This window comes from Crassostrea angulata, chromosome 6, assembly GCF_025612915.1.
Source record: "Crassostrea angulata isolate pt1a10 chromosome 6, ASM2561291v2, whole genome shotgun sequence".
NCBI classification, from domain to species: Eukaryota; Metazoa; Mollusca; class Bivalvia; order Ostreida; family Ostreidae; genus Magallana; species Magallana angulata.
Window position 1 is genome coordinate 48615159 of NC_069116.1, and position 27339 is coordinate 48642497.

The 27339-nt window shown below is 32.9% G+C and overlaps 2 protein-coding genes across 2 annotated transcripts; both read left to right on the forward strand.

The window, feature by feature from the left end:
• Window positions 1–8255: 8255 nt before the first annotated feature.
• Window positions 8256–17229, forward strand: LOC128187563 (uncharacterized). The gene is made up of 8 exons (XM_052857979.1): window positions 8256–8357; window positions 9269–9448; window positions 11163–11264; window positions 11395–11449; window positions 11554–11681; window positions 12649–13807; window positions 15375–15691; window positions 16058–17229. The coding sequence occupies exons 1-8, from the start codon at window positions 8294–8296 to the stop codon at window positions 16777–16779; spliced, it is 2727 nt and encodes a 908-aa protein (XP_052713939.1). The 5' UTR covers window positions 8256–8293; the 3' UTR covers window positions 16780–17229.
• Window positions 17230–18225: 996 nt separating this feature from the next.
• Window positions 18226–27029, forward strand: LOC128187564 (uncharacterized). The gene is made up of 8 exons (XM_052857980.1): window positions 18226–18322; window positions 18589–18873; window positions 19497–19673; window positions 20218–20322; window positions 21911–22036; window positions 22146–22421; window positions 23146–23325; window positions 26909–27029. The coding sequence occupies exons 1-8, from the start codon at window positions 18271–18273 to the stop codon at window positions 26974–26976; spliced, it is 1269 nt and encodes a 422-aa protein (XP_052713940.1). The 5' UTR covers window positions 18226–18270; the 3' UTR covers window positions 26977–27029.
• The last annotated feature ends 310 nt before the right edge of the window (window positions 27030–27339 follow it).

The window sequence follows — 27339 nt, forward strand, 5'->3', positions numbered from 1 at the left end:
GTTTCTCTGTAGTTTCCTACTCCCCCCCCCCCCCCCCCCCGCACCAAAATTGATAATAATTACATATAAGTCATACAAATGTTTACTTTTTTTGTAAGTAAAGATCTAAAGATGTAAATAAGCACTGCAAACAAAGATGTGTGTATTTAATATTCTACTACATTACACTTAGCCAGATAAAATGTAGTCAGGATAAAGCTACAAGGGGTGAGTGATGCAAATTTACCAATTTGTCGCCATACACACAGAACACCAAATAAAGAAACTGTGAGTGGTGTGTGGAATGCATAAAAGATGGCGGCAAATTATCTCAAATAATCAGTGCAAAAACCCACAAATAGGCTGTTATTTGTTACATATCCTTTTCATTATCATTGATAAAAAATGTTATCGTCCCATAACATAGCCGATTAAGTTAATGTGTACATATGGTCAACGTACATGTAATTCTAATATACAAGAAGGCGGGCGTATCAGGCGGGGATCCAGAAAATTAAATTTCAAAAATGATCGGTTGATTTACATTGAATGCTTTGTAAATTGTTTTAAACTATCGCACGGGTCAAAATGCATGATAGAAGCTATGTACAGTGTAATTGGAAACTTTCATTTTATATCAATATGTAGTATTACCTATTATAACAAATGAGAGTATAGCACAACTGCCACAAGCAATACATGTCCTTTACCGGTGTAATGAAGAATAATGACCCCCGTAGAATAATGACCGGGGGTCATTTTTCGACGTAGAATAATGACCCCCCGGTCATTATTCTACGCAGAAAAATGACCCATGGTCATTATTCTACGTAGAAAAATGACCCCTTTGCCTGAAGAATAAGTGTCATTTTCATAAAAATGAGCACACTCCACATGAAGAAAAGTGACCCCTGTAGAATAATGACCCCCATGTAGATTAAAGTTTTTCAGTATATTTTTTTATTATAAATGAAAGAGTCTTTACACTATTGTAATTTGTTCTGCTGCAGTTTACAGAAAGTAACAGAAATTATTATTCATATTCAAATAAACTTAAAGTGAAAGAAGGGTTATATCTTAGAAAATAAAAATCCTTCCGTTATAACAAGATATTGACGTATTGCATCGAGGTATGGTTGTCATCTTAAAGGGGCTTGGTCACGATTTTAGTCAAAAATTATTTTTCCGATTTTAATGTTTAGTAAGGCATTTTTAATAGGCAACCAAAATTTGAGTGTCATTCGTTAAGTTATAAGCAAGTTACAGAGCTTGCAATTCTTTGCTATGTTAACAAAGCTTTTGTTTACATTTTGAATAACATAATACAATATCATAAAACATAATACAATATAGTATTAAATGAAACAACATCATATTGCAATAATACATCATAGCATTGAAACATGATATTATATTGTATAATATAGTATGATATTGTATTGTATGATACTGTATCATATTTAATACATAACATGATATTATATAATATGATATAATATAATTTGATACAACATTGTATCATATCAAATGATACAATATCATGGGATAAAGTAAAATAATATATAATACAATTATATTATACATATTGTATCATATGATACAATATTATATATTACAAAATCATAAAATACAATTTCATGTCATATGATAATATATCATATAAACCAATATCTTATTATACAAAATCGTATGATACAATATTTTATAATATTATAATATTATATATACCATTTCATGTGACATTATTCTATATTACAGAAACCAATATCATATTATACAATTCTGTATGATACAATATCATAGAATATATAATATTATATCATTGGATACAAATATTGCAATGTCATATGTTATAGTATCATGTTATGTACTAATAAATTAATAATACAATATAATATCATATAATATTGTATCATAATATGCAATACTATGCATAACAATATCATGATACAAGATCATATCATAAAATATCAAAAAAATTGATACAATATCATATCGTATCATATAACGTTTTACAATATAACATATGGTATTATATTGTATCATATCAAACATTATTATGCCTTCTGTCAGTTTGTCACTATATATTCAATACTCATCTATTTTCGCATAGTATCAAAGGATTTATATAGCGTAAGCATACTATGCCGAAATAGAGCACGGCGAATATTTTCAACGAAAATCTGTCAAGCGCCGACAGCGGGATTCGAACTCACGACGCTAAAATCATTGATTCTAGCATGAAGCCCAACGCGTTACCGCTACGCTAAATTAGCCGTTAGTATGAACACCGGTATTTAGGTATATAAAACGTAGATATATACGACTGACATCAGGGAATTAAAATTATTCATTTTTCCAAAAAAAAACTTCATTATTGACGGTTATTTTAAAGTTAAAGTTTCCTATAAACTTTTGAACAAATTGATTGAACATTTTTCAAAGAAATTCTACAGGAGAGTCACAAAAACGCTTTTTTAAATGACGCTTGATAAAGAGTGTTCAAGAAAAAAAATTCACTGAGATTTCGTCTGCTAAACATTTCGAGTTTTCTCGGTAAGGCCAAACGTCTCTCTATTTCTTGAAAAGAACATAAACCTTTGTTGACTTTTTATTGTACAACAACTTGTTGATTAAACAATCAAATCAATTGATTACACGTAATTTGAAAAACAACAACAAACGCTTGCTTTTCCAGTGATTATTTTAAGGGACTTGTCAACACTCGAACGTCAGAGCTACTTATAGCAAAGAACGTCAGTATATTCAACAGTCGGCATAATAATAACAATAGTGTTGTGTTGTGCATGTACTATGCCTAAATAGTAGTCAGGGTTTGATACATAGTGCACTCGCCTCCGGCTCGTGCACCATGTATCAAACCCTGACTACTATTTAGGCATAGTACATGCACAACACAACACTATTATATAAATACTATATTATAGGAATCATGTTATATCGTTTAACAACAACCACATCAATACATCAAGCAGGTTTGAGTGAGGTAGGAGATTTCTTGAGCATCCTTGACTATGGAGATCAGGCTCTGCATCTGAAGCAACCTCTGCGTTTCATTTATAACATAGTTAAATCAACTTTGCAAGCTATCATCTATAAAACATGTGACCTGTTCCAAAAACCTAAACCTCATCAAGAATCATAAACCTATGGCTCAGATTCAGCATTCAAACCTGTCAGGTGCATCAGTATCATAAGACGCACCATCCATGCAAGTGTGGTGAAGTTAAGACCAGTAATAACTAGGATATCATCATCAGAGGGCACCAGCAATTAAAACCTTTACCTCCTCCAGCACCCGCAACCTATGGCTCAGATTCAGCATCCATGCCTGTCAGGTTCATCTGTATCAGAAGACAATCTATCCATTCAAAGTTAGGTGAAGCTAGGACCTGCAATAACTAAGATATATTTTTTAGCATCCTTGATAATGGAGATCTGCCTCTGAAGCTACCTCTGCGATTCATTCATATTATAGTTTAATAAACTATGCAAGTTTGAAATACTACTATTATCTATTAAACATGTTACCGTTCCAAAAAACTTAACCGTATCCAGCATCCGAAACCTATGGCTCAGACTCAACATTCAAGCCTGTCAGGTGCATCAGTATCATAAGACACACCATCCATGCAAGTTTGGTGAAGTACGGACCAGCAGTAACTTAGATATTGCTATCAAAGGGCACCTGCAACAAAAACTTTAACCTGCTCCAAAAACCTTAACCTCCTCCAGCATCTTCGCGCTTCGCCGTCGCATCTTCTATATTCTTCATATTGTTCATGAATTATACTTGCATTGAGGATTTCCACTATTACAAACTGCTGGGTATGCAAGTGCATCACCCAGAATTAATGATGAAACCAAAATTATGAAAAGTTTACTCCACTGTTAGGCATTATAACCAAGCTGAAGTTAGTAGGCACTGACAGCAGCCATTACGCCAGTAGAGGTGAACGGCCAATAAGGAAAATCGTCAAAGTACTGAGAGTACTCGTACAGAAAATGTATTTTACTTTATCATTGGCATACTTTAGTTAATATCAAGATGATTAATGCATCAATAGTTTGTATGAGTATTGATAACTTTGGATACAATAAAGATTGTGTGATCAAATTCAGAGGATATGAACCCCTAACATGGGCCCGAACCCCTTATCAACGCTTTTAGAAACAATCTCTTCTTATTATAATCGAACAGTGTTTATTATATATTTAAGATGTACTATAGTCAGGTACACTTCACACATTTGCTCTAAAAGAATAAAGTATATTCATGATCACAGATACAACATTACAACAAATGTTTAGAGTATCGATGTTGATGTATTACGTACAAGGAAACAAAACTAACGTTAAATGATTTTTAAAACAAATGCTATCCCCCAGAAGTGTAAATAAGACGTATTATGTTCTAATTCGAACTATCTCAATCGAACATAAAATATTTACAACCTTATTCAATCATAACAACACTGATTATGGGTAAGTGCTCCAAGACTAGCGCATTTATTCAATAAAATACATAGATACCGCGTTAATATATGTCGAATTCTTGGGACAAAACTCATTATCTGCAACAGAAATATTATAGCATTATGCATTTTATTAATATTTTGTGCAATCAAACCCAATACATGAATGATTATGTATAAGTGGGTGGGCGGGTGGGTGCAAAGCGTGTAAACAGCGCTAAGTCTTGAGCTCGAATAACTTAAAATCACAAAGCATACCAGTCATGCCCTAATAACTGGTCTAACCAGTATTACTACGCGTAAACCACCCTTAGTAAACAAACTATAAATAGCAAACCACGTGCTCGATAAAACGTTGTTATATCTTTCAACCTGAATTAAATATATTTCATATTCCTACGTTACCTGCCTCCCTTGTCTTTTTCCATTAAAATATATACATGTTTCATTCTTCGATTGACAATTCATTCACCAATGAATATTGCTTATATTATTACAACAATTATTCTTTCATGATTATTGTTCGTTAATTATCACACAATATCCTCATTGTGCATGAATTTGGTTTTCTTTATTTGCGTCATTTCCCGCCATATGTCAACGAGAGAAGTGACGTAACTGTTTTAAAACAATCAATTTGTGGCAATGTAAGAGTGTTTTGTGTGTGCTTGCTACGGATATGAAAAACTATATACATCGATTTATTTACAAGTTCGGTGTTTATAACTTCAAAATGAGTTGAACAGAGTAAAAAATTAATTAATTTCAAAGTCATATCTTGAATACGGAGTAACCAATTTCTATTCATGTTTACGGGGGGGGGGGGGGGGGGGGTCATTTTTCTATGGGGGTCATTTTTCTTCACGTTTAACGTGAAGAAAAATAACCCCTGGGTCTTTTTTCTTCAGAAAAATCCAATTATTCTTCAGCTAGGGGGGTCATTATTCTACGTCGAAAAATGACCCCCGGTCATTATTCTATGGGGGTCATTATTCTTCATTACACCGGCACCACCTCCCTTCCCATAAAAAAATGAAACAATTGTCGTTTTATTTGCTAAAATGTGTGTGGTTCAAGATTTTTCTAAAGGACATACCCGATTAGAATTGAAAAAGAGTCGTACGTTTAAAACTAATTTTGTCAAAATTTTTAGATTCATTTGGTTATATTTTGGTCCATTTAGGTAAATAGATGCACCAGCGCAGCTCTTATTTATATATAATCAGGCCATAAATTCAAAATATTTTCAAAAATTTATAGCTTTAAATCCAGTGGATGAAAAAAAGGAAAGCAAGTCGAACTCGATGAGTGCTAATACCTGTGTTGAATGAATGGTACAGTAGGATATGCGCAAAAAAGTCCCGTCTACTCTTTCCTACCCTATATTTATTGGAATATTAAATCCGATTATAAGAGTCAAATTAAAAATCAAGTACGGATATGTACCTGTTTATCAAAAGTAAAACTACTCATAATTTATCTACAGTGCATCGTTATGGAGCTACACAGAAAGTTTTATATTAATTTGCCGAGCCAAATAAAAAAAACCTGGAAAACGAAGAGAAAACAAAGTGGGGACAGAATAACTGGCAAACTAATTAGGACTATATAGCCCCCCCCCCCCCCCCCCCCCCTCTTGAAATGTATATACTAAAAACAGATATTTGGAGTACAACATCCGCACACAATTGAAAGAACATAACATGTTTTTTTTATCATTTTCGCTAGCTAATGTAAGACATCACAAATACCCCAAACCCCCTCGCGGAAAAGGAAATGCTAGGTGATGAGAGAGAGAGAGAGAGAGAGAGAGAGAGAGAGAGAGAGAGAGAGAGAGAGAGAGAGTCGATGTAAAATTAAAGCTTGATAGTTGGTCTGCCCTACCCTAGCTACCTCCTCTCTTTTCTCCTTTTAGAGGCTTAATTATTGTCTATATATGCTTGTAACAAATCAAATTAATTTTAAATTCTAAATCAAAACTGAATTTGACACTACAAAACTCTCTGTATGTCTGTCTGTCCGTCTGTGTGTGTGTGTGTGTGTCTCTCTCTCTCTTTCTCTCTCTCTCGTCGACAATGGCACTGATACCCTAGAATACACTATTCCTATCTGGATTGTTGTCGTTGAGGTTGTAAATCATTATATCTTCTATGGTTTAAAACTTTATGATAACCTATAATTTGACATGTCGATTATTTCATTGAATTTCGTTTCATAGCTAAAACCACACTCAGTTTTTTATTATTTAGATTAAACAGATCTTTCTTCGCGAGCCGATTTTTACACAGTTGGGGCGAATACACAACGGGTTAAAATGGTTCGGGGGGGGGGGGGGGGATACATACAGGACAAACAAAATCACATAGATTTGCAAAGCCCACAGTGTTATCACTAATTTAATTGTTTATCCTGTGTGGGGTCAATTTATCAATGTTAATTTAACCATTTTATAAACCCAATATAAGAGCTATTAAGACATTAGAGCATGTACGAATGATCTTTATTTAGAACAGTTTGATGTTGCTAGGATACAGGTTTCAGATCCATGATTTGATTGGTTAATTTAGATATTGAATCTCGAATTTCGAATCTCGAATCTCGTATTTTGAATCTCGAATCTCGAATGATCCTTCTCGGCTTTCGTATAAAACAGCTACATCTACATTCAGTGTATATTTCCCCTTATCATTTATGTTTGCATTGGAAATCTGCGACGTTCAATTTCTTATTAAAACACTTATGCGCATGAACACAAATATAAACATCATCGCGCGTTTTGAATATATTTATCATTGTATGATTAACTTACATATATAACCAATTTGATACGTTCTTATGAAAAATTATCGTTAAAGTACATGTATATTTATTCGTTCATAAAAAAGATTTTTTTCGTCAAAGTTTCCGGCGATATATTTTTAGTCGCGGATGCGAACTAAATTACATGTTAATATAGCTGTATCATGCATGTTTCATATCCCTGACTAGGAATGTATATAATGGCTTTTGAGCGACGATACAGAGAGACTTCAAAAAAATTAACACCAATATGAACGTACATATCAGCTAACGCGCGGTATCAAATTTGTCTGCACAGCTTGGGTGTGTTAAAGGACCGTCGACATCCAAAAATAAGCATTCGGTGCTTAAATATACTTGCATGTATTTCCAAACAGACGTACTAAATTGTATTGCACAAGGTCATATAACCGCATAACACAACAATGCATCATCGATGTTGTTAAAATATTAATTTATGTCATTAGGGGCTGACACAAAGGCTTTATATAAATCAAGCCTTATTATTTAAATAGAAAATCGCAAATATAAACGCCATTTCAACTCATTGGATAATAAAAGCAACTAAATGAACACACAATATATTATTAGATATAATCTAATATATATTTAATTATTTCGAGGTATATTGAAATACTGATTAGGCTGTAAGTCCACGATTCAAATTTACGTCATTTTAATTGAATTTTGTACCTATCTGTGGACCGTACAGTTTCGGTTTCGGTGGGTTGTCGGGTTTTCCAAGTATATTTAAATAACATTGTTTCCGTTCGCGACAAAACATATCATATAAAGCAAAAAAAAAATGCTGAATTGTTGTATTCATAATATTGGAATATTTAGATTGTTTTAAAAGGTAAATTTCATTTCTAATAGTTTTACCAGGTTAATTTATCAAAACAGTTTTTTTCTATCCATGATAATTTAGATAAACAAAGAAAGACTAGTTTCAACTTTCGTTTTCGTTTTGTTTCTTTTCAGATTGATCAGGAACTTACAAACTGAGGAAGAGAAAAACAATGCTATTTTCTAAGAATTTAAAACTCATTATACTGGAAACCTATATATCATTATATCTAAAAGGTTTGTATAATTTATGCAGTGAAAATGTACGGGAGACAAAACATAACATGGTATTTAGTTATGTTCATAAAATGGTTTAAATTATAAAACGTGAGTATTATAAAAAATACATACTATACACATTGTATATGACTTTTATATTCATATGTTTTCCTATTCTCTTTCATTATTAGAACAATTTTAACAATACCTTGGACTTTCAGTGAGCGTATATTTCTATTCCTTGCGTCAAAGTTAAAAATGACTCGGTTTCAATCGAAATATGCATCAATTGCATAGTCTTACAATGAAGCGCATTTGAAGTGGTAAAAGTTTTTGTTTGAATGGAATGCCCTACACTTTTTATCGAACGTCAATTGTTACATAATACACGCCCATTTCTTTTATAACGAGGAAAACAGTATTCGGAACCGCTCATCTTCTAAACTACACAAACAGGGCTGCGGACCCTGGAAATGTGGACGCAAGCTGAATCCCGGTATTTCTCCGTATATATGTTTTCCGTGCCACGTGCATATCCTCAGTCCCCTCACCATGCTACGAACACAGTAAAAAATGCAGAAGAAGACGAAGAACGTAGCTTACCCCTCTAAAACGAAAAACTGAAACTTGTGTGAAATTCCTGCTTGTGCTGTACAGAGGAGTGGCGGTTCCGAAAGCATTGTGTCGAATACTGTTTTCCTCGTTTCAAAGAAATGGACGTGTCTTATGTAACAATTGACGTTCGATAGAAAGTATAGAACATTCCATTCGAACGAAAAATTTAACCACTTCAATGCGCTTCATTGTAGTTCAAAAGCCAGACAAATCTTGTTGATTTCAAAGAACCATGGTTGAGTGGCTAGCACTCTTTGACACAACTACCCAAAGTCCAAGCTCTTGTTAAAATGGTTCTAACTTGCATTATTCAGATGCATACGTGACAGCAAAGCCAATTAGAAACAATGGTAGATGCCCATTCAATGAGTCGGAATGGAAGGAGGCAGCTGATAAAATGTTTTGTCAGGGATCGGATTCATATCACTGTTTTTTAACTGAGGACGGAGTCTCCGTAAAGGAAAGTTGCATAGAGAAGACCTTGATTTTAAACGGTATCGTATTAAAATTAAATTGAAAAAGGTCATCAGTCACAAATTATTAAAGGTTCGTGTAGGTCCGATTTCATAACAAATTGTATGTCCGCTTTTAAACGATGGTTATGCTAAGTATGTCTAGGATAATAGACATCGCAGAAGTTTTCTCGGTCAATTAAAAATTATGCACAAAATTCGTTTATAAAACAGACGGCATAAAAGAGTACCGTGTTATTTCGCCACTTATTAAAATTAAACCCTGAAGTCGAGGCGGGTAATTTTGTGTTACGACTTCGACATTGATATAAATAATAAATAAAGGTCATAATGTATTGGCAGATCAAAAATAAAGTACATTTTGCACTAATATTCTGAAGTTTGTTTAACTTTTGTTTCCATGATGTATTGGTTTGAGGGGGTTTTTGTGTTCCCATAAACAAATTATTTTTATTAACTTTGAATATTTTAAACTTTGAAATGAGAGACCGATTCTGATGGTGTATATTGACGGAAATTCTTAACTTTCTAAGATAATTGGTTTGTATGGAAAATTATATGCTGTAATAGCTTAAAACTAGCTTAGAACCATGCAGCCTTCTTGGTATATTCAGGCCCACAAAGTCTAGCATTTAAGACATCACATAGACCAAATTTTCCTCTATAACAAAACCTATTCGATATGGGATTTTCATGTTCCCTCATTTGTCAAGGTGATCTTTTTCTATACTTTAGATTCAACCTAAATTAATTAATTTTTTTAATGGTCATATTGCTGATATTATTTAAGAAACAACATATGTCAGAAAGGATAGTCTAACTCTGTCTTGGGCTCTTGTTAGCCAGTGCCTTAGCAGGTTAAATATAGTTGGCTTCGTTCGAAAAAGACGTAAAGAAGGATCTCTTCACCAAAACATGTGTCCAGCATATGCTAGAGCAACTTACCATACGCTCTGTATGCACAAAGAACGTTTGATTACATAAATCCTATAAATACATATAACATGCAGTTCAAATGATGTTTAGTCTGCAGCATTGCAACAGGTGACCTTTATGATTCGGATTCATAGTGGTGTATTTTATGTAAAGTGTATATAAAGTAATACATATAGATGTATACCTTTACGATTATTCCTGTACAATAAGGAAAAATCTTGAATTTTATTTTTTTTTTCAAATGAGTGCATGAGAACAATAGTATTCAGACAAGCCAGGTGAAATCAATGGAGCGTTAGTCTGTATAGTTCTCTTTCCGTTTTTTCTGCCAGTCATTCCGTCTCTACTTCCTTTGTTTTTTGTGTTATGGTATGGAGGATCAATTATAAACATTTCTGTGAAGCTTAATAATGGGATGCTACAAAAAAATCTGAGTTTTGTTGAGTTTGATACGAGGGGAGAAATTATGAGAACAAAAGTAACAAAGCTGTAAATATACATTGTGTTTACATTTTTTTCACAAGACTCACAGCTCAAGAAATATTAATATACAAATCATTGTACAGAGATAAAACTATTCTCGTTTAAATATTACTATTTAATTATTTTCAACAATAACGTTAATTTTCTGGACATACAAATGTACATGTATAACGATTAATTGATTTTCTTGCATTAAAAATAATAAAAATACACTATTGTATTGACGAAGAAAAATTCTGTTTGAAATATAATTTTAAAAAACCATATATTGCAGTAAGTGTATCGATTGTTACATTTGTACATTGTGAATTTATAGGGCAATGTCCTATTTTTACCGATGAGGGATATCTACACTGGGCGCCCTGTAATGGCACGGCTTGTCCCAACTCATCTTACAGAAGTGATGAAGTATACAAATGTAAGCTGAATCAAACATCTAGTACCGGTATCTCCTGGTATAGATATTTTATAAATTGCTGCATTGAAATATAGCGAAAATATATACATGCACCTGTATTTTATTATTAAGATTACACTAATATTTGTAGATCGCGTCTGCTTTGGAAATACTGACAGTCCAATGATTAAGGATTCTGAACTGAGGTATAATTTTAAATTTGACACTATAATCGCCATTTTCAAGTATATTTTTGTTAGATCTGACACACTGTAAACATTTCTATAACGCTTGAATTATTCTGTTATAGCGATGATATCGATAATTCCAATGCCTCAACATACGCCATAGTTGGGGTTGTTTCCCTGGCGGTTGTAGTTGCAGTCATTCTAGTGATTTATTTCAAGTCTGGTCTGTGTAATAAACACCAAGAGCAAGGTAAATAATTTCGATAAGAGGTTTTTTTAATGGCATTACACTCTATAATACAATGTACCTCTGTGAATATGTTCTATGTATTAATTTTTATGGATATTTAGGTTGCCTACGCTAAAATCTCACTTGGGCTATCCTAATTAAATTTGTCTTTCATTTGTGTTGTTGTCCTCAACGGTGTCAAAACCTTGCATAGTATTTGTCTTTTTCTAAAGAACAAAAAATAAATAAAACTTATCAACCCTAGTATCGTAAAATTATATGCTTTGATATGCTTAGATACATTTCCATTATTTAGGATAATAATTGTATTTCAAGACTGTTTGATATTTCGACGAATTTTAAATAATTTAGAATTCGTCCAAGGTTAGAAACGTTCGATAAGGTCTTGGCGTAATGTGTCTTTAATTTTGCGGACTACTGAATTTCCGGTAGGTTTTTAGTAATAGGCCATATTGGATGGGAACAAAAACAATAGGGTGCAAAGCAGCCATTGACACGTGCTTTTCGTAGGACAGTCAATTTTTAAAACAGTAATTAGCACCTATAACTCCGGTCTAATTCCCTTTTATTAAAAACAAAGGAAATCGATAATCCCCAAATTAAAGCTAGCGCTCTTAACGATGTATGAAAACGTTAAATTGTTAACGTTTGATATATTTATCAATTTTGAATTTTTATGAATTTTCATCCGTCTTTTTTAAAATCCTTTCAATCGATTAAAGAATGTGTTACCGGTTAAATACCATCGTGCCGACCGATTAATCAGTTGACCAATTAGCAATTGCCATTCCTAATTCGTCGTTATAGGTAAATTTATGATTTATTTATTAAAGTTATAGAAATGTTTCAAGGTTTTTATAGGTTGTACGTAATATTTGAATATTTCAGGTGATGAGGAAAGACGGCATAATATTTTTTTTGTTGAAACTATATCTGTAATATACAGCTGAATCATTTCTTTTGGCAGATGAAGATGTTGAAAATGGCGTCAACGTATTGAAAAGATTGAATATTCTATATGTACTTGGCCAGCTAGGAAATTCTGTTTCTACAGTAGGAAAGAGAATAGCAGATGGGTGTGCCAAGACGCATACATTTAAAGTTAGATACTTGAATTACTTGGATCTTTCTGCTGATTATGAGTTCTCTGATAACACCGTGTACTTTGTTGATGGCTGGTTCGGATTATGGAATGATAATCCATGTGAAAGATCTCTGGTTAAAGAAAATCTAAAGTCAATAATTCAGGAGAAGAATAACAATAAAAATATAAAGTTTGTTGTTGGTCTGCGATCTGAAGTAAAGCATTCATACCAACATTTCTTTGAAGAAAATGGAGTTAAGTTTGCTCCTTCTGAGACTATTCGACGAGATACATCGTCCAAACAAAGAGAACAAGAAATCAAAAAACACCTCCAGAGAGTACAAAGAAAATGTCATGGTACCGATTGTAAATGCCAAGCATTATCAGTAAACAAGCTTTTGTCGATTGACTATATTGGAACGCATCTTACAATTAGGCTAGTAGATCTAGACCATTCTTTAGCAGCCGCAATGATTGACGAAAAGAAAGGGCCAGTGGTCGCCATGACAGAGCATTTCGAGTCGTTAAAAGCTAACGACAAAGATTTATTTGACTGTATTTTTTTCTTGGTTCTAAATGGATTTTATGATGAACAAAACTTAAAACAGGAAATAGCAGAACAAACCTCCTTTTCTAAAGAAAAAATGGATAATAAGAAAAAAATAATGGAGAAATACACAAAAACAATTTGCCCTAAAAATATAGATACTAGTATATCACAAACACAACTTGCTACCATGTGGTCATCTAAGATGAACAAGGAAGTGATAAAAACAACCACCTTTATGGTTTTCTGGCACAATTTCCTATATATTTGTGCTTTCCATGCTTGCTACAACTCGTTCCCAGATAAGGTGATGCAGTATTGTAACATTGACGCCATATTGCAATTAGTCCGTCCAGTCAACCATGAGCCGAAGTCGACTTTTACGGTAGAAGCAGATGTTAATATGATATCTTTATTTGAGAAAAGAATAAAAGGGACTAACTTAGAAAGCCATGTGAAGGACCATCCTCTTCTGAGGTATCTAGAAGAAAAGAAGTAGAAAAGTATGTAGAAATCATGTAGAAATCCAGAGACTAGGGTAAATCTACACCTAAACTTGAGCTTGTTACATTTGTAAAATATTTTATTCATGTGAAACACATGACAATACTTGATATCTAGCAGACCGGCTTTGTCTTTCTATACTGCACGGTGTAAGGAATGCCATACAAGCACTAATGGCATAATGTATCACATTCGTAGGAGGTGAACTTTAGTGTGTGACTATAACGAACATTTTGTTTAATTTTGAGAAAGTAATTGTTTTTGAAAAATTGACATTTGTAAATGAAGAGTAAATAAATTTGTTGTAGCTGTTTCATTTGATTTAGAAAATTGTATTTATATAGTGGTTTTTATTTATAAAAAGTGATACAAGAGCTTGGTGTCGTTTATATGTCTAGTATCAGTGATTCATAGCTTTTAATGTTTCACTGTATATCTGAATGAACACAAAAACAATACGCGAAAGCGCTTCAATTTTGTACAGCTTTATTTTGTAATACCTGTACGTTTCTTAGAAACAGTCATTTAAATCGTCACAGTATTATTATATTGGTTTTTTTTAGACGCATTCTACTTAATTTATATATTTGACTCAAATGTTTACTTACATAGTTCTCTTGCTTGCCAGGCGGGTATTTTGTTTTGTAAATAGACAAAAATAATAGACATGCATTTGTATACTGTGGTTTCATTAATATTCATAGGTATTATTCAATTTTCGTGGATAAAGTGAAAATCACAGTTTAAAGGATACGTAAATTCTTGGCCAACTTTCATATCAATACAAAATGCTAATAGAAATAACACTTCGATGAACATTTAATTTCGTGGATGAACAAAACAACGAAATCCACGAAAGTTGGTGTTCAAATATTGATGAAACCACAGTAACTTTATTTCCAGTTTTGTACATTCATAACAAGATTATTATTTCAATGGATACTGTTGTGTTTTTCTCTAATTTGTATAACATCTTTTCAATGTATCAATAAAACTTTTTAAAAAAATTAAACTGTTTTTTCATCTAGAAATTTCTTCGGTCATTGCAATGAATTGTTACGCACAATACAAACATCATCATTTTAAATATTAAGCAACATTGTAACGCTTTAGTATTGTTTAAAGTAATAACAAAGAGAAAAGTGTTGTTATCCTGATGACCTGATAACTACATCGAACCACATCCATGGACTATCACACCACATAACATCACAGGGTCAAGTCGTCGAAAATCTTCACGATGATATGCACGGACCGTTTTGTGTGCCATTTATTTGGAACATTTGCTTTCATTTTCATTTCTAAAGGTAATATTAATGGAATGATGTTTAAAAGATAAATGATATGTATAAATTAACTTTTATTTGTATGCAAACTTACTACAAATTAACAAATGTATCGAACTGTAAAAAAATATGTATAAATATGCATCACATGCATATGGTTTAAAAGATACAAAAAAAAACGAGATATGACTTATGTTTAGTTGCTAAATTAAGATTTTATGTATGCTATGCGTAACTTATTGAAATCGGATCAATGGGCTATAAATCTGAAGTATACACTACATATTTATTCAAGCTTTGTCTGAACAACCAAGTCTAAGGGAGCTTTGTCCTAGAGATATTGCCATAGATCCTAAATATGTTTGGACTTATGGCTCAGTGTGTCTACAACTCTCCATGGACAAGCACGACTGGCCGCACGCGCGAGAGCGCTGCCAGCGCCACGGCGGGGACCTCGTGCAGATAAGAAGTGCGGACATGCAGGGCTCTATCATAGAGAAGATACGACAGTCACATAGTCACATCAAGACCGGGTTCTGGATTGGGGCCTCGGACCAGCACCATGAAGGACTCTGGCAATGGGTATCAGGTCAGTTAGATACATGTCCTTTCGCATTTCTTATGATAAGAAACACGTCTACCTCATGCATTAGAGAAATTTGTGCAAAGTTTATTTCAAAAAGGCATATAAATGTGAACAACACCGCATATTTGCTATTCAGATTCTAACGATATAGAATTGTTAATAATAACAAATATTAAATATCAATATCAAATTGATCATGTATTAAACAACCGTAACCTCTTTCTTAAATAACATTTTTAAAACGGTTCCATATTTTTACCTCAAACGTTGCAATCAGTTTTTTTAATACTCTATTTCATTGATTGATAAGTTCGTGTGAGACAAAAGAAAATAAACTTCGATTCGAATTATACAGTTTGTCATAAACAGGTGATAAGACAATGACCTATGATAACTGGAGCCCGCATCAGGGTCCTCACCAGACAGGGTTTCTACTCATTCACGGAGGGAGTACAGAGGATTGTGGGTTAATGAAAGTCGGCGACAATTATATGTGGCACGACTATCCTTGTCACAGCGGCATAGCCTTCTTTTATCCTTATATTTGTCAGTTTGGTAAGTCACAATCTTGCAGTATTTTATGCTTATGTAATGCACTTGTTTCAATATTCGATCACTTGTTTCATTCTTTAATAAAACTTTACCTAGATATCCCCAAAACTACCTCCTCAATAAAAATAACAGCAAAAACAACGTTACCCATAACAACGAAATCAACGACAGTAACTAAAGCAACAACAATTAAAGAAATGACTACCTCAACCCCGAAACCAACATCATGGAAAACCAGACGCACCTCATTAAACTCAACTACGTCAACAAGAACTACTGGCACTGCATCAACACCACCAACATCAACTAGATCAACACTACAACATTCCACAATACTCTCCATACTCACGTCAAAGTCTCAGGTATCCGGGATTACCGCGGAGAGCAGTATGTTAGTGAGCAAGACAACACTAACAGCTAACAACAGACCCATTACAGATGAGTGGGAGGCTCTAATTACAGCAAAAAGTCCACAAGACCAGAGGACAACGACAAATAAAGAAGAAAGCCCTGTAGACGGCGTTATAATCATAGGCTGATAGAAAATTTAGTCAATTTATTTAATTTAATATACAATAAGTAATGCATTAACCTTTGTGTTTGCCCCTTTTTCTCTTTTGTTAATGTTCCTTTATATTTATCAGTTATTATATTAATTGATAACATAAATGTATTTTTTTTCCTTTTTAGCATTATTATTGACTTTTGTGAATTTAATCGAAAGATTTATCAGTTTTGGGTATTAAAATTCTTTTATGTTACTGTATAATTGATTTCTGACTTCCTTTGATAATAAATTATCAACTAAGCAGATTTGTAAATGTTCATATCAACCGTAATCAGTGCAACAATTGTTTCGTTGCTGGCCTCTAAACATATAGGACAACTTCAGTAATCTTCTTGGTTTCCATTTGTGCATTTTTTTTTCAAGTAGATGATTGATATATGTATGATACTTTAAAAAAAGAAACAATGATTTATAAACAGCCTCTAGTCTTTTTTTTATTTCTGTTTTAATGGAATTGGTACCGAAATATTAACAGTCCGTTCTGAATTTTTTGTTGAGGATTCTTGAGTTCTTGTCCGCACACAATGCTTTCCTAAAAGCCAGAGAGGAGGTTCACATTAACCATGTCATGCACATAGCATCAAGAGAGGTGCGGAAAGGGGGAATACATTTTTCTTAAATGAACAGATAGATAACTCATTTTTAAAGTAACTGCTCTCCTACCCCATTTTTGGGACGTGTAAAAATTTATAAGTATATGTATGTGCCTTTATTTAGTTTCTGCCTCCTATAGACTAGCAATTCAATTACTCTAATGTTATCCGACAATAACACTAAATACTAAAGAATACAATACGTGAACGTGTATTTATGTTAAATAACAGAAAAAAAACTGATATTCGTTAGAAATGAACAGATTTTTCTATATCAATATAAAAGATATATTTATAAGTATAAGGTCGGTGAGGCTATTCAGTATTTGAGATGGTTTGTGGCTTGCTCTTCATACTAGCCTTCGGTACACTTATAATTTTAAAAAACATAAACAATCGTGCTGCAACACACTTATAACAGGATGAATCGTTATAATCTAAGTTATCTTAATCTGGTTTTACTTGAATTTTTAATAGAACTTAAACCATCACCGTAGTACATGTATTGGCTTTATAAAGGTCGTTTTGGTTTATTTATTTTTTTTGTTTAACAGTTTTTAAGTCGCCAAGATTAGATCAACGTGCGGCAATAATGTATGAAAGCATGATTTCGTTTTTCTAGTATTTCTTTATCTCTTACTCATATCACCGGGTTATCTGACTTACTGTTAGATATTACCCTCACTTAACTGATAAAACCACATTCATATCTCAAATACAAATTAGTAGATATAATTCAATTGTTTGTTAAAGGAAGTAAATAATTTCTATCACTATCGTCCTCTGTATAAATGAACCAAACATTGCTGTTGTTTATCATTTTTGGTCTGGGCTTTATTTAGACAGTTTTGATTCTGAGTTACACAACAATGAAAAATATAAACGGGTTGCTGTGTTGTTTTGTAATATATTGCGTATCAGGTAAGTAAAATGTATAGCATTAAATCAATGATTCGTACTATTATGTTATTTGATCGGAACATATTTTATTAAGTAAATATACATAACTTGATAGGACAACAAGCATTATTTCATACTGATAAAATTTGTGAAGTAAAGCACTAGTATGAAAAGAAAACATTGATTTTATTATTCACAGTAATATAATAATGCTAATTTACATTTAAGACTCTTTCGTAGATTAAAAACACTGCATATCATATTTTCGGAAATGTATATTTGTATAGCATCTGCGGCGTTGATTCAGAGACCGGCTGGTTGTCCTGATTCACTCTTCCCGCTGAATCTAGCTACTTTTGACCAACTATGTCTTCAGTTTAATTTCGAGAAGATAGACTGGGAAGTAGCACGAAATCGATGTCTCAGTGATGGCGGAGACCTGATTCAAATAAGAACCGGAAGTCTCCAAAGTTTTCTGCAACAGGTTCTGACAAAACAAAATATGGAGAAGACGGGGTTTTGGATCGGAGCTTCAGACAGGGACTTGGAATCACAGTGGGAGTGGGTGACCGGTAAGTCATGGATTAAAAAATTAAAAACTAAAGAGTTATAAATTTATTAAAATTATCATCACTGGGTACCATAGGGCAGTTCAATTTCATGTACAAATATATAGAAAGCTGGTCAGTATTATTTTTTAAAAAAAACAACAAAATCCACGAAGGCACATGGGTGTTTGAAAAAACAATAACTCATTTTAGAAGAGGTGGGTGTGGGCTTGCTGTATCTTATCCAGAGTGAAATAATACGTTGAATATGTTGAAGCTAAATGTAGTTAGCTTCTTTGAATATGTGATACATTGATCCCATGTTGATGATTTGATTTCGAAAAGTAAAGAATAAACAATTTCCATCACGAGCACATAATTTGATGTATTAAAATCGTTTTACGGATACCTGTATCATGTTTTGTTTATATATATCAAATGAGTCGCGTAAAGACATAGCAAGAAGACTGATTTGATATATAGATCTCAGCCAAATTAATTCAATATCGATATTTAGAACTCAGTTTAATCATTTCAAAATTGATATTTTATCAAATCGATATATATTCAATGATTTTGAGAGTGAAAAATGTTTGATTCTTCGACGGGCATTATCATGATTATTGTATGTGTTTATTTTTGAAAAGGTGACAAAAACATGACTTACTCCAAATGGCAGGACGGACAGGGCACAAAGGCGGGAAAACACTCACCCGACTCAGACTTAGACGACTGTGCACTGATGCGTGTCGACTATGATTTCAAGTGGTATGACGTCCCTTGCAGGAATAAATACCTCATCTATTCCTACATCTGTCAGTTTGGTGAGTTGAAAATTCAACGAAATTACATTCATATATTTTACATTTCTTACGTTAGAATGTTGATGTTACCCAGGCACGTGGCATTGTTTTAGAAAGTTGGGGGATCCAAAAATCTTGACAAGCAAAAAAAAAAAAAAAAAGCAAAGGAACCCGACGAAAGCAAAAGAAAATAACAAACAATTTTTTTTTCCAAACAAAACAAAAATTGTACAAACACATTTTTTCTTCAAAATCATGAAAACCTAATCCGTTAGCCCCCCCCCCCCCCCCCAATAAATGAAGTTTACCTTTTACATCCCCTCCCCGATCCCACGAGTCTGTTACCTTTAAAGAAGACTGTAATAAATCGTAATTCATTATTCTTTATCATTTTATAATTATTAAGTTTGAATTGTTATAGAAATTAAAAAAATTGCATGGTTTAAATTTTCTTTGCTTAAGGTTGGTATTTATAGTATTCATAGATTGATGCAAAATACGAAGCAATCTGTATTATCCTTTATCAAATATTTTAAGCACGCATATTTTGTGTGTTCTTTTGCAGCAACTAATGGTTCCAAAAGCTCTGCTGGAAAAAACAACAATGGATGTACAGTTTTATTGACAATTTCTGCGATGGCCATGGTTATTTTACATTTACTATGTCAATAAAACATAATTACAATGAACACAATTCTTTGAAAAATGTTTTTATGCAGCTATCAAAAAACAGTTTTTGTTAAAGAACTATATATGATAAGAGCTAAATTTGGCCCCCACAATTCGCCATTTTGTAAGTGTTTCGGTTACAATGAAATGTTAACTTATTTTTTAGAAGAGTTGATATAAAATATATTTTTCATCTATTTATTTGATTTATTTGCACTCACTGGCAGTATGTGACGCCAGAGGTGACGCTATTTCTATAAGTCAATCAAAATCAGCCAAAAATTGACATTTTTCTTATCTATATACGAATGGGAAATATAGAGCGCATGCTTGAACAAGGAAAACTTTTTTGTCACTTATTAGTCTTGGCTAGATTCATATCTGATTAAAATATTTTGTTTGTTCAAGCATGCGCTCTATGTTTTCGGAAGGAAAACCTGCTTGAAAACAAGCAGTTTTATGCTAAAAATGCAAAAAGGGCGGGAAAAGGTTGTCTTTACAATGTCATATTTCTAAATTGTGGGCACTTGAACCAAAATGAATATTATGTAAACACATCACATACATATTTGTACTAAGAAAATAAAGAATTATAGCAAAATGATAATGTTCATTTTGGGGGGCCATTTTAGGCCCTTATCATATATGGTCCTTTCAATTAAATTGAACAAGTACAATGTTTTGGGAACAGACTTAATAATAATTGTTCAGTTAAACTACGTATTGTTTTCTAAATAATGTATTATAGCATTCTGTTATGTTCATGCAGGTTTTACTGATAAGTGTTCCGTACATTTAAGTTTTGAACTTTTTTATTTGTAACAGCCATTTGTATTCTCAGTACGTTGTAGTAAATGCTGTTAAATATAGACTTAATTTAAAACACTGCTGTGATGTCAATTATTTGTTCCAGCAAAATACGATGTTAATAATGTAATATTTGGTGAAATACCTCTAAATCAGGGTAACAAAGTTGTAAACTTTATAATTTTGTATACCAAACAGAATATTTTTAACTGTTTGAAACAAAAAAAGATCCCTCACTTAAAGGGACTATTACAACATATCTATTTCAAATATAAGATTGAAAGATACATATCAATTAAATCATGTGAAATGTTAAAATTTGACAAACAATGGTCAAACTGGAAAAATATTTTTGAAATTTAATTCTCCTGTAAACAATTAGAATGTGTTTCTGATATTTATGTGTGCAAGTGTATGAAAGGGTGTGTGAGTGCCAATAAATATTTGCTTTGTCTTTTTGAATTCCTTGTAATAATTATGAAAATGACAATAAAAATTTAATAATAAAAAAAAAATACGATAGAGATACGATAAAGATTTCTTTATATTAAGATAGCTAAAACAAATACATGTAATAATGTAACGCAAACATAGTTTATATATTCTAAATCTGCTCCAAGTGTGAAGATACAGTGTACATTTATCTACATGTACTATCAAGAGACTTTTAAGAAACTTATATTTTAAGTTTTGCCATAAATAAAGTTCAAACAGTTTTTATGACAATAATCATAAAGACACATCGACCATTGCATAATGACACGTTCTGCACCTTCTGTTGATAAAATCAAACACAATGTCATGGACTATACCGATAATAAGCTTGGTAAATTGTTATCTAAAAATGGCATACTTAAAAATGGAGGCAATGATGTTTATATGCGTTATGGTTTGGTCAGTAAGTCCTAGTAAGTACCTCGATTGATTAAATCCTTCTCTAAATAAGAATCTTAAATTTCCGAATATCACTTAATATAATAAACAATTTGTAAAAATAGTATTTTTACTTGCGTTGAGTTTACAGCGCACCTGCCGACGAATGTCCCCACAATCTAGGTAAAAGTGACTTGTATACATACGGAAATTTCTGCCTGAAAGTGCATTATGGGAATTATGACTGGGTTGACGCCAGACATCAATGTCAAAAAGAGGGCGGTGACCTCATTCAGATCCGGGATTCTGGGATGCAGCAGTTCCTCCAGAGAGTTCTATCAGGTCAAAGGTCAGAGGACACCGGGTTCTGGATCGGGGCCAGCGACAGCGAATCAGAGTCCCACTGGGAATGGGTGGCGGGTAACGTTCTTAACTATTATAATACTGTCTGTAAATTTATTAAACCATATTTTATCTATCAAAGAGAAATGACAAAGGCATGTGCTTGCAATAATTCATTGATATAAACAGAAATCAAGGTATACTGATAGTACTTAAAAGCGCTAACCTAGTTAGCTTGGTTCTAAAGGAAATTCACTTTGTGCAAGCTTAGTTAAAAAGAATCGATTTGAATATTCAATATTTCAGCTTCGTTATGCGCAATATAATTCCTTATCAGTTCGTGGCAGCCCCTGCAGCGATGTACGTAAGCCCCGCACATTAGATTCACAATAGCCCGAATAACAATAGCCCGTGCAATTATGCGCGTAAACCCCTGAAACGAGTTCTCTGATATACATGTAATTATATTTCTGCTCATAGGGGGCGGTTATTCGATGCACGGGAAGCAGAAGTCTAACGACAATAAAGCGCTGAGCTATGCTTAGCGCTTTAAAAGCATTCCTTTTTGGAATGTCTATATTATAAATGACATTTTCTAAATTTTATTTAAGTATTTGGAATGATAAATGTCGGACTTTATGATATTCTCTTAACTTTTTCACTGCATTGGATTATGTGATTGCGAAGAAGTGACAGTAGTCATGTAGATGATTTTGGATTATGCTTTATAGTTCTGAATTTAAAAAAAAATTAACAACACATGTATGTGAAAAAATTGCAGTTCAAAATAAACTTTTTACAGGTGACCCAAAGATGACCTACAGTCATTGGAGTTCGGGTCAGGGACCGTCTTGGAATGGATTTTTATTCTCCGATGGAGGGCATGAAGACTGCGCTTTAATGAAAATACACGATGGATTCCGATGGCACGACTATGAGTGCAGCCTTTTCTTGTACCACTACTCTTTCATTTGTCAACATGGTAATAAGTTCTTTTGTTTATTGGCAAAATTAATTGCAATTGCCAGCAAAATAACTATTAATGCGGATTAAACAAGATGGTTCAAACCTTGTAGAATAATTTTCTGAAAGCTGTGCTTTTCTATAAAAAATCAATTGTAATTCATATACAGCACTAAACTGACTGACAAATCTACGCGACCTATCGAAATAATGATTTTAAAACGCATTAAAACTGCTTTAAAAATCTTTGTTTTGCTTTAGAGTAGATACATGTATGATAAATAATTTCAACATGGTTCATTTATGTCCTCTTTGTACTTTAGTTGTTTGACTTTGCGTGGATTATTTCTTGATTAATCACCACTAACATTTACCTGACATTAAAAACACAGGCTGCATGGACTTGTAACAGTTAAAGATTAATCCAGACCTTCATGTAGTTGTAGTTACTGTATTATGGTAATCTTAAAAAAATCACATATACACAGCGCATGAAAAAATGGCTCTTTCGTCACTGTAACAATTTTATTGGCAATATTTAAGGAATCGTTCTTTGAGTATAATGAGGTCATAATTTTAGTCGGGCGTGATCATATTCGATAAAGCCCTTCGGTCTTTATGATAGATTTGATCACGCCCAGACCGAAATTATAACCTCATAATATTTAAAGAATGATTCCTTATTACTTATATTTATAAAATTTTCTGCAATGGTACGATTAGATATTAGAATATTAATTATGCAAACCCTGCTTGCGCCCAAACAATACGCAATTTGAATCTATTAAACTGTAAAGTACAAAATCGATTTGTGCATGTAGTGTTATTACAGACAAAAATTTGAAGAATGAAAATATTATTTTTTTACGCATATAATACTTTTTAAACCCCCTTTTTTATATAAAACTTTAATTTCGCATATAATTTGACATAAAATCTACACACCCAGCTGCACCATGAAACAACAACTGAAGAAACAGTAGGACCCATCATTGGTTAAGAACAGGTGTATTGATACCGAGACGTGTCTAATATCATAAAATAGAATAAATTGGTTTTCTCAATTTGCTTCATAAGACTTTGAGTTTGATATTAAGTTAATGTATGAATGATATTTTTGTCGTCTTATTTATTCGGGGAAATAAGCAGCAAAAAAGTTCTATAAAATCATCCCATTTGGAAAAGAGTTATATTTCTTTCAATGATGAACAAATGTTAGGATTTATTGTGTTAAATTTCTTTTAAAAGTTTGCTAAATGGAACAAATCAATATTGTGTTCCGATGGGGGCCTTCGCAACTTCGCACTCTCGCCGTCGCAACTTCGCACTTTTGCCATCGATTTTTTTTTTTGCATTCAGCAAGTCTCGGTCGACTACATAGAATTTGATGTAGGAACCGATCTCGCCAAGGTTTTCCGATTAATCCATGATTTTATTGGTGCGCATGCGCTAGGCCATCGTGCTTACTATGAATGTTTACAAGCTTATCTTTTAAAAAGATTGGTGAGCTTGCGCTGTGGCCATCATAAAACACAGAAGCAGATTTCTAAAACATTGGTTAAAATTTCTGAATCGATTAATTAACAATAGGAAGGCACAGTGGTGTGAAATTGTGCTGGAGTGAGGTCTCAATTTAGAATTGATTGTAAATCTTGAGTGGGCTTCGCATCGGCAATGGCATAGCTCACTGACTGTGCCTTAATCATTATGTATCTACTGTAATTTCAATTTCGAGATGAACATTTTCAAGAACCATTGGTACTGTTTTGTAGCAATCGTTTCTTCTCGGGCCTTTCCGGCAAGTTCGGAAAACATATCCGAAGTTATTTTCCGAGCTTGAAGGAATTTAAGATAAAGCTAGCTATTTATTATAATATTGAAAATAATTTGTATTATAAGACCTAAGCTACTGTTACTTTATGACATTTACAATAAAACACAAAACTTCATGTGAAGATGATAAAATGAAATTCAAATGGTACAGTTTATCCAAAGTAGTACAGTATTCCCAGAATCCCCTACTATGGAGTCGAGCATGCGTATCCCAGTGAAAAAGACTAACGTAGTTGCTAGCGCTCGATAGCGCTAGCAATAAATATGCTGGCTATGCCTAATCATTATATACTCAAAATAAAATGTAATGTCCGCCATAATGTGTACATAAGCATTTCCAGACTCCTGTCACTTATACCAGCTGTCTGTTTACCGTGGGTCAAACACAGTAGCATTCTAATTTCATTATGCGACATTCCTTGCCCATGCATGGATCTAGAGATAAGAAGGGGTCCGGACCCCCCCCCCCCCTCGGAAAATTCAATATTAATAATTTCACAGTAAGGGGGGAGGGGGTAACGAATGCCAGTAATGAGGACTGGATGGTCGTGGCCATTTTTAGACTATTGTCATGTTGTAAATTTTGAATTTACCGGGTGGCAGTAAATACAAAATTTACAACATGACAAATTTTGAAAATACCGGGTGGCAGTAATTACAAAATTTACAACATGACAAGTTGTTATGTTGTAAATTTTGTATTTACTGCCACCTGGTAAATTCAAAATTTACAACATGACACTATTTAAATTTAAAAAATATTGATCTCCATAAGAAGAGGAAACCTTTACATGCTTGAAATATTGACTGTTCCTTCAGTCTAACGTTCTTATCGATAATGTTATTTTTCTGCAATGCGAGCAATTTTCATACCCTGGTAATCATTAGAAAGGCATTTTTATTGTTTAAATGTATTTTATAATTCTTTCAACGATATATGGAAACGTTTAATCATACTGTCACAATCCATATCTTTTAAAAACCATTAATTCATAAAACATATAATTCACTTTTCTTTCCATTCAGTGCATTTCCCCCCATTTCTTACTATTGGAAAATTTTTTCATTCATTTTCCGATACACAGGGGCACCACTAAACGAAATGCTACTAGCAAATATAAAACGTTATTGAGTGATATAAACAACACAGATGAATGAGTGGTATAAATTGTACATTTGCAAATTTTTAACAAATTATTTATAATGATTATTTTATAATTTATTTTATTGAGTAAATTTGTTTTTTTAAATCTTCTAATTGAAGGCAAACCTAACCTATCGATAATGTCAAGAAGTATAACTTCACAACTAAGAAGGATAACTCTAAATTTTAAGGGGGGGGGGGGGGGGCAAATGCGCAAAATGAAATATACAAAAACGTCTGCTAAAATTGCTTTGTTCAATTACCGTTAAAACAGGCACTATTTATATAATGTTAATGTATATCCGGAGCCAGAGTAATCAACGTGTTAAAATTCTAAATTAAATCACTCCGCGTTTTAATAACATGTACTTGTTTCTTTATTGTTAATTCTTGGTATTTACAATACATTTAGCTTTAACATACAATATCTCTGTTTAAAATTGAATTATAAACATTGACAGTATAATTTTTTTGCTTACCGTCAAATGAATCTAAAAACCACATCGCAAACTTTTTATATAAAAGCCGATTTGCGATGCGATTTTAAGATTCATTTCTCAATGAACAGAAAAATTACACAGTCAATCCTGTAATAAACTTAATATCTTTTTCAATAATTAAACAGATTCAGTACATCTATATAACCTGTATGAAACGACAACTGAAGAAACAGTAGGACCAGTCATCGGTTAACAACAAGAGTATGGAGTCGTGTCTGTTTTGTGAAATTAAATAAAGGACATTGGTTATTTCAATTTGCTTTATTTGGTAAACGAAAGATACGTATTTACGAATGATTTTTTCCTCATTCAGGGGAATAAGCAGCTTTGGAGATTAATAAAACCATCACGTTATATGCAGAGTTATACTTCTTTTAGCAATTAGTACTATCTATTTCCATTTAACTGAAATATAAGCCTCACTTCCGTTGACTGAAGAAGGATCGGTTGAAACACTTGCAACTTGTCGGTGAAAATTGACCCAATTTATCCAATAAATATATCTACATGGGTATGACATGCAGACATTCAGTGAAGGGAATTATCGGGCTACGAC

Bases quoted from the DNA above. Each gene is read 5' to 3' on its own strand.
- LOC128187563 (XM_052857979.1), top strand. From the start codon at position 8,294: ATGCTATTTTCTAAGAATTTAAAACTCATTATACTGGAAACCTATATA. The intron at 11,450-11,553 runs GTATAATTTTAA...ATTCTGTTATAG, and splicing joins ATTAAGGATTCTGAACTGAG to CGATGATATCGATAATTCCA. The intron at 15,692-16,057 runs GTCAGTTAGATA...TGTCATAAACAG, and splicing joins ACTCTGGCAATGGGTATCAG to GTGATAAGACAATGACCTAT.
- LOC128187564 (XM_052857980.1), top strand. From the start codon at position 18,271: ATGAAAAATATAAACGGGTTGCTGTGTTGTTTTGTAATATATTGCGTA. The intron at 18,874-19,496 runs GTAAGTCATGGA...ATTTTTGAAAAG, and splicing joins ACAGTGGGAGTGGGTGACCG to GTGACAAAAACATGACTTAC. The intron at 22,037-22,145 runs GTAAGTACCTCG...ACTTGCGTTGAG, and splicing joins GGTTTGGTCAGTAAGTCCTA to TTTACAGCGCACCTGCCGAC.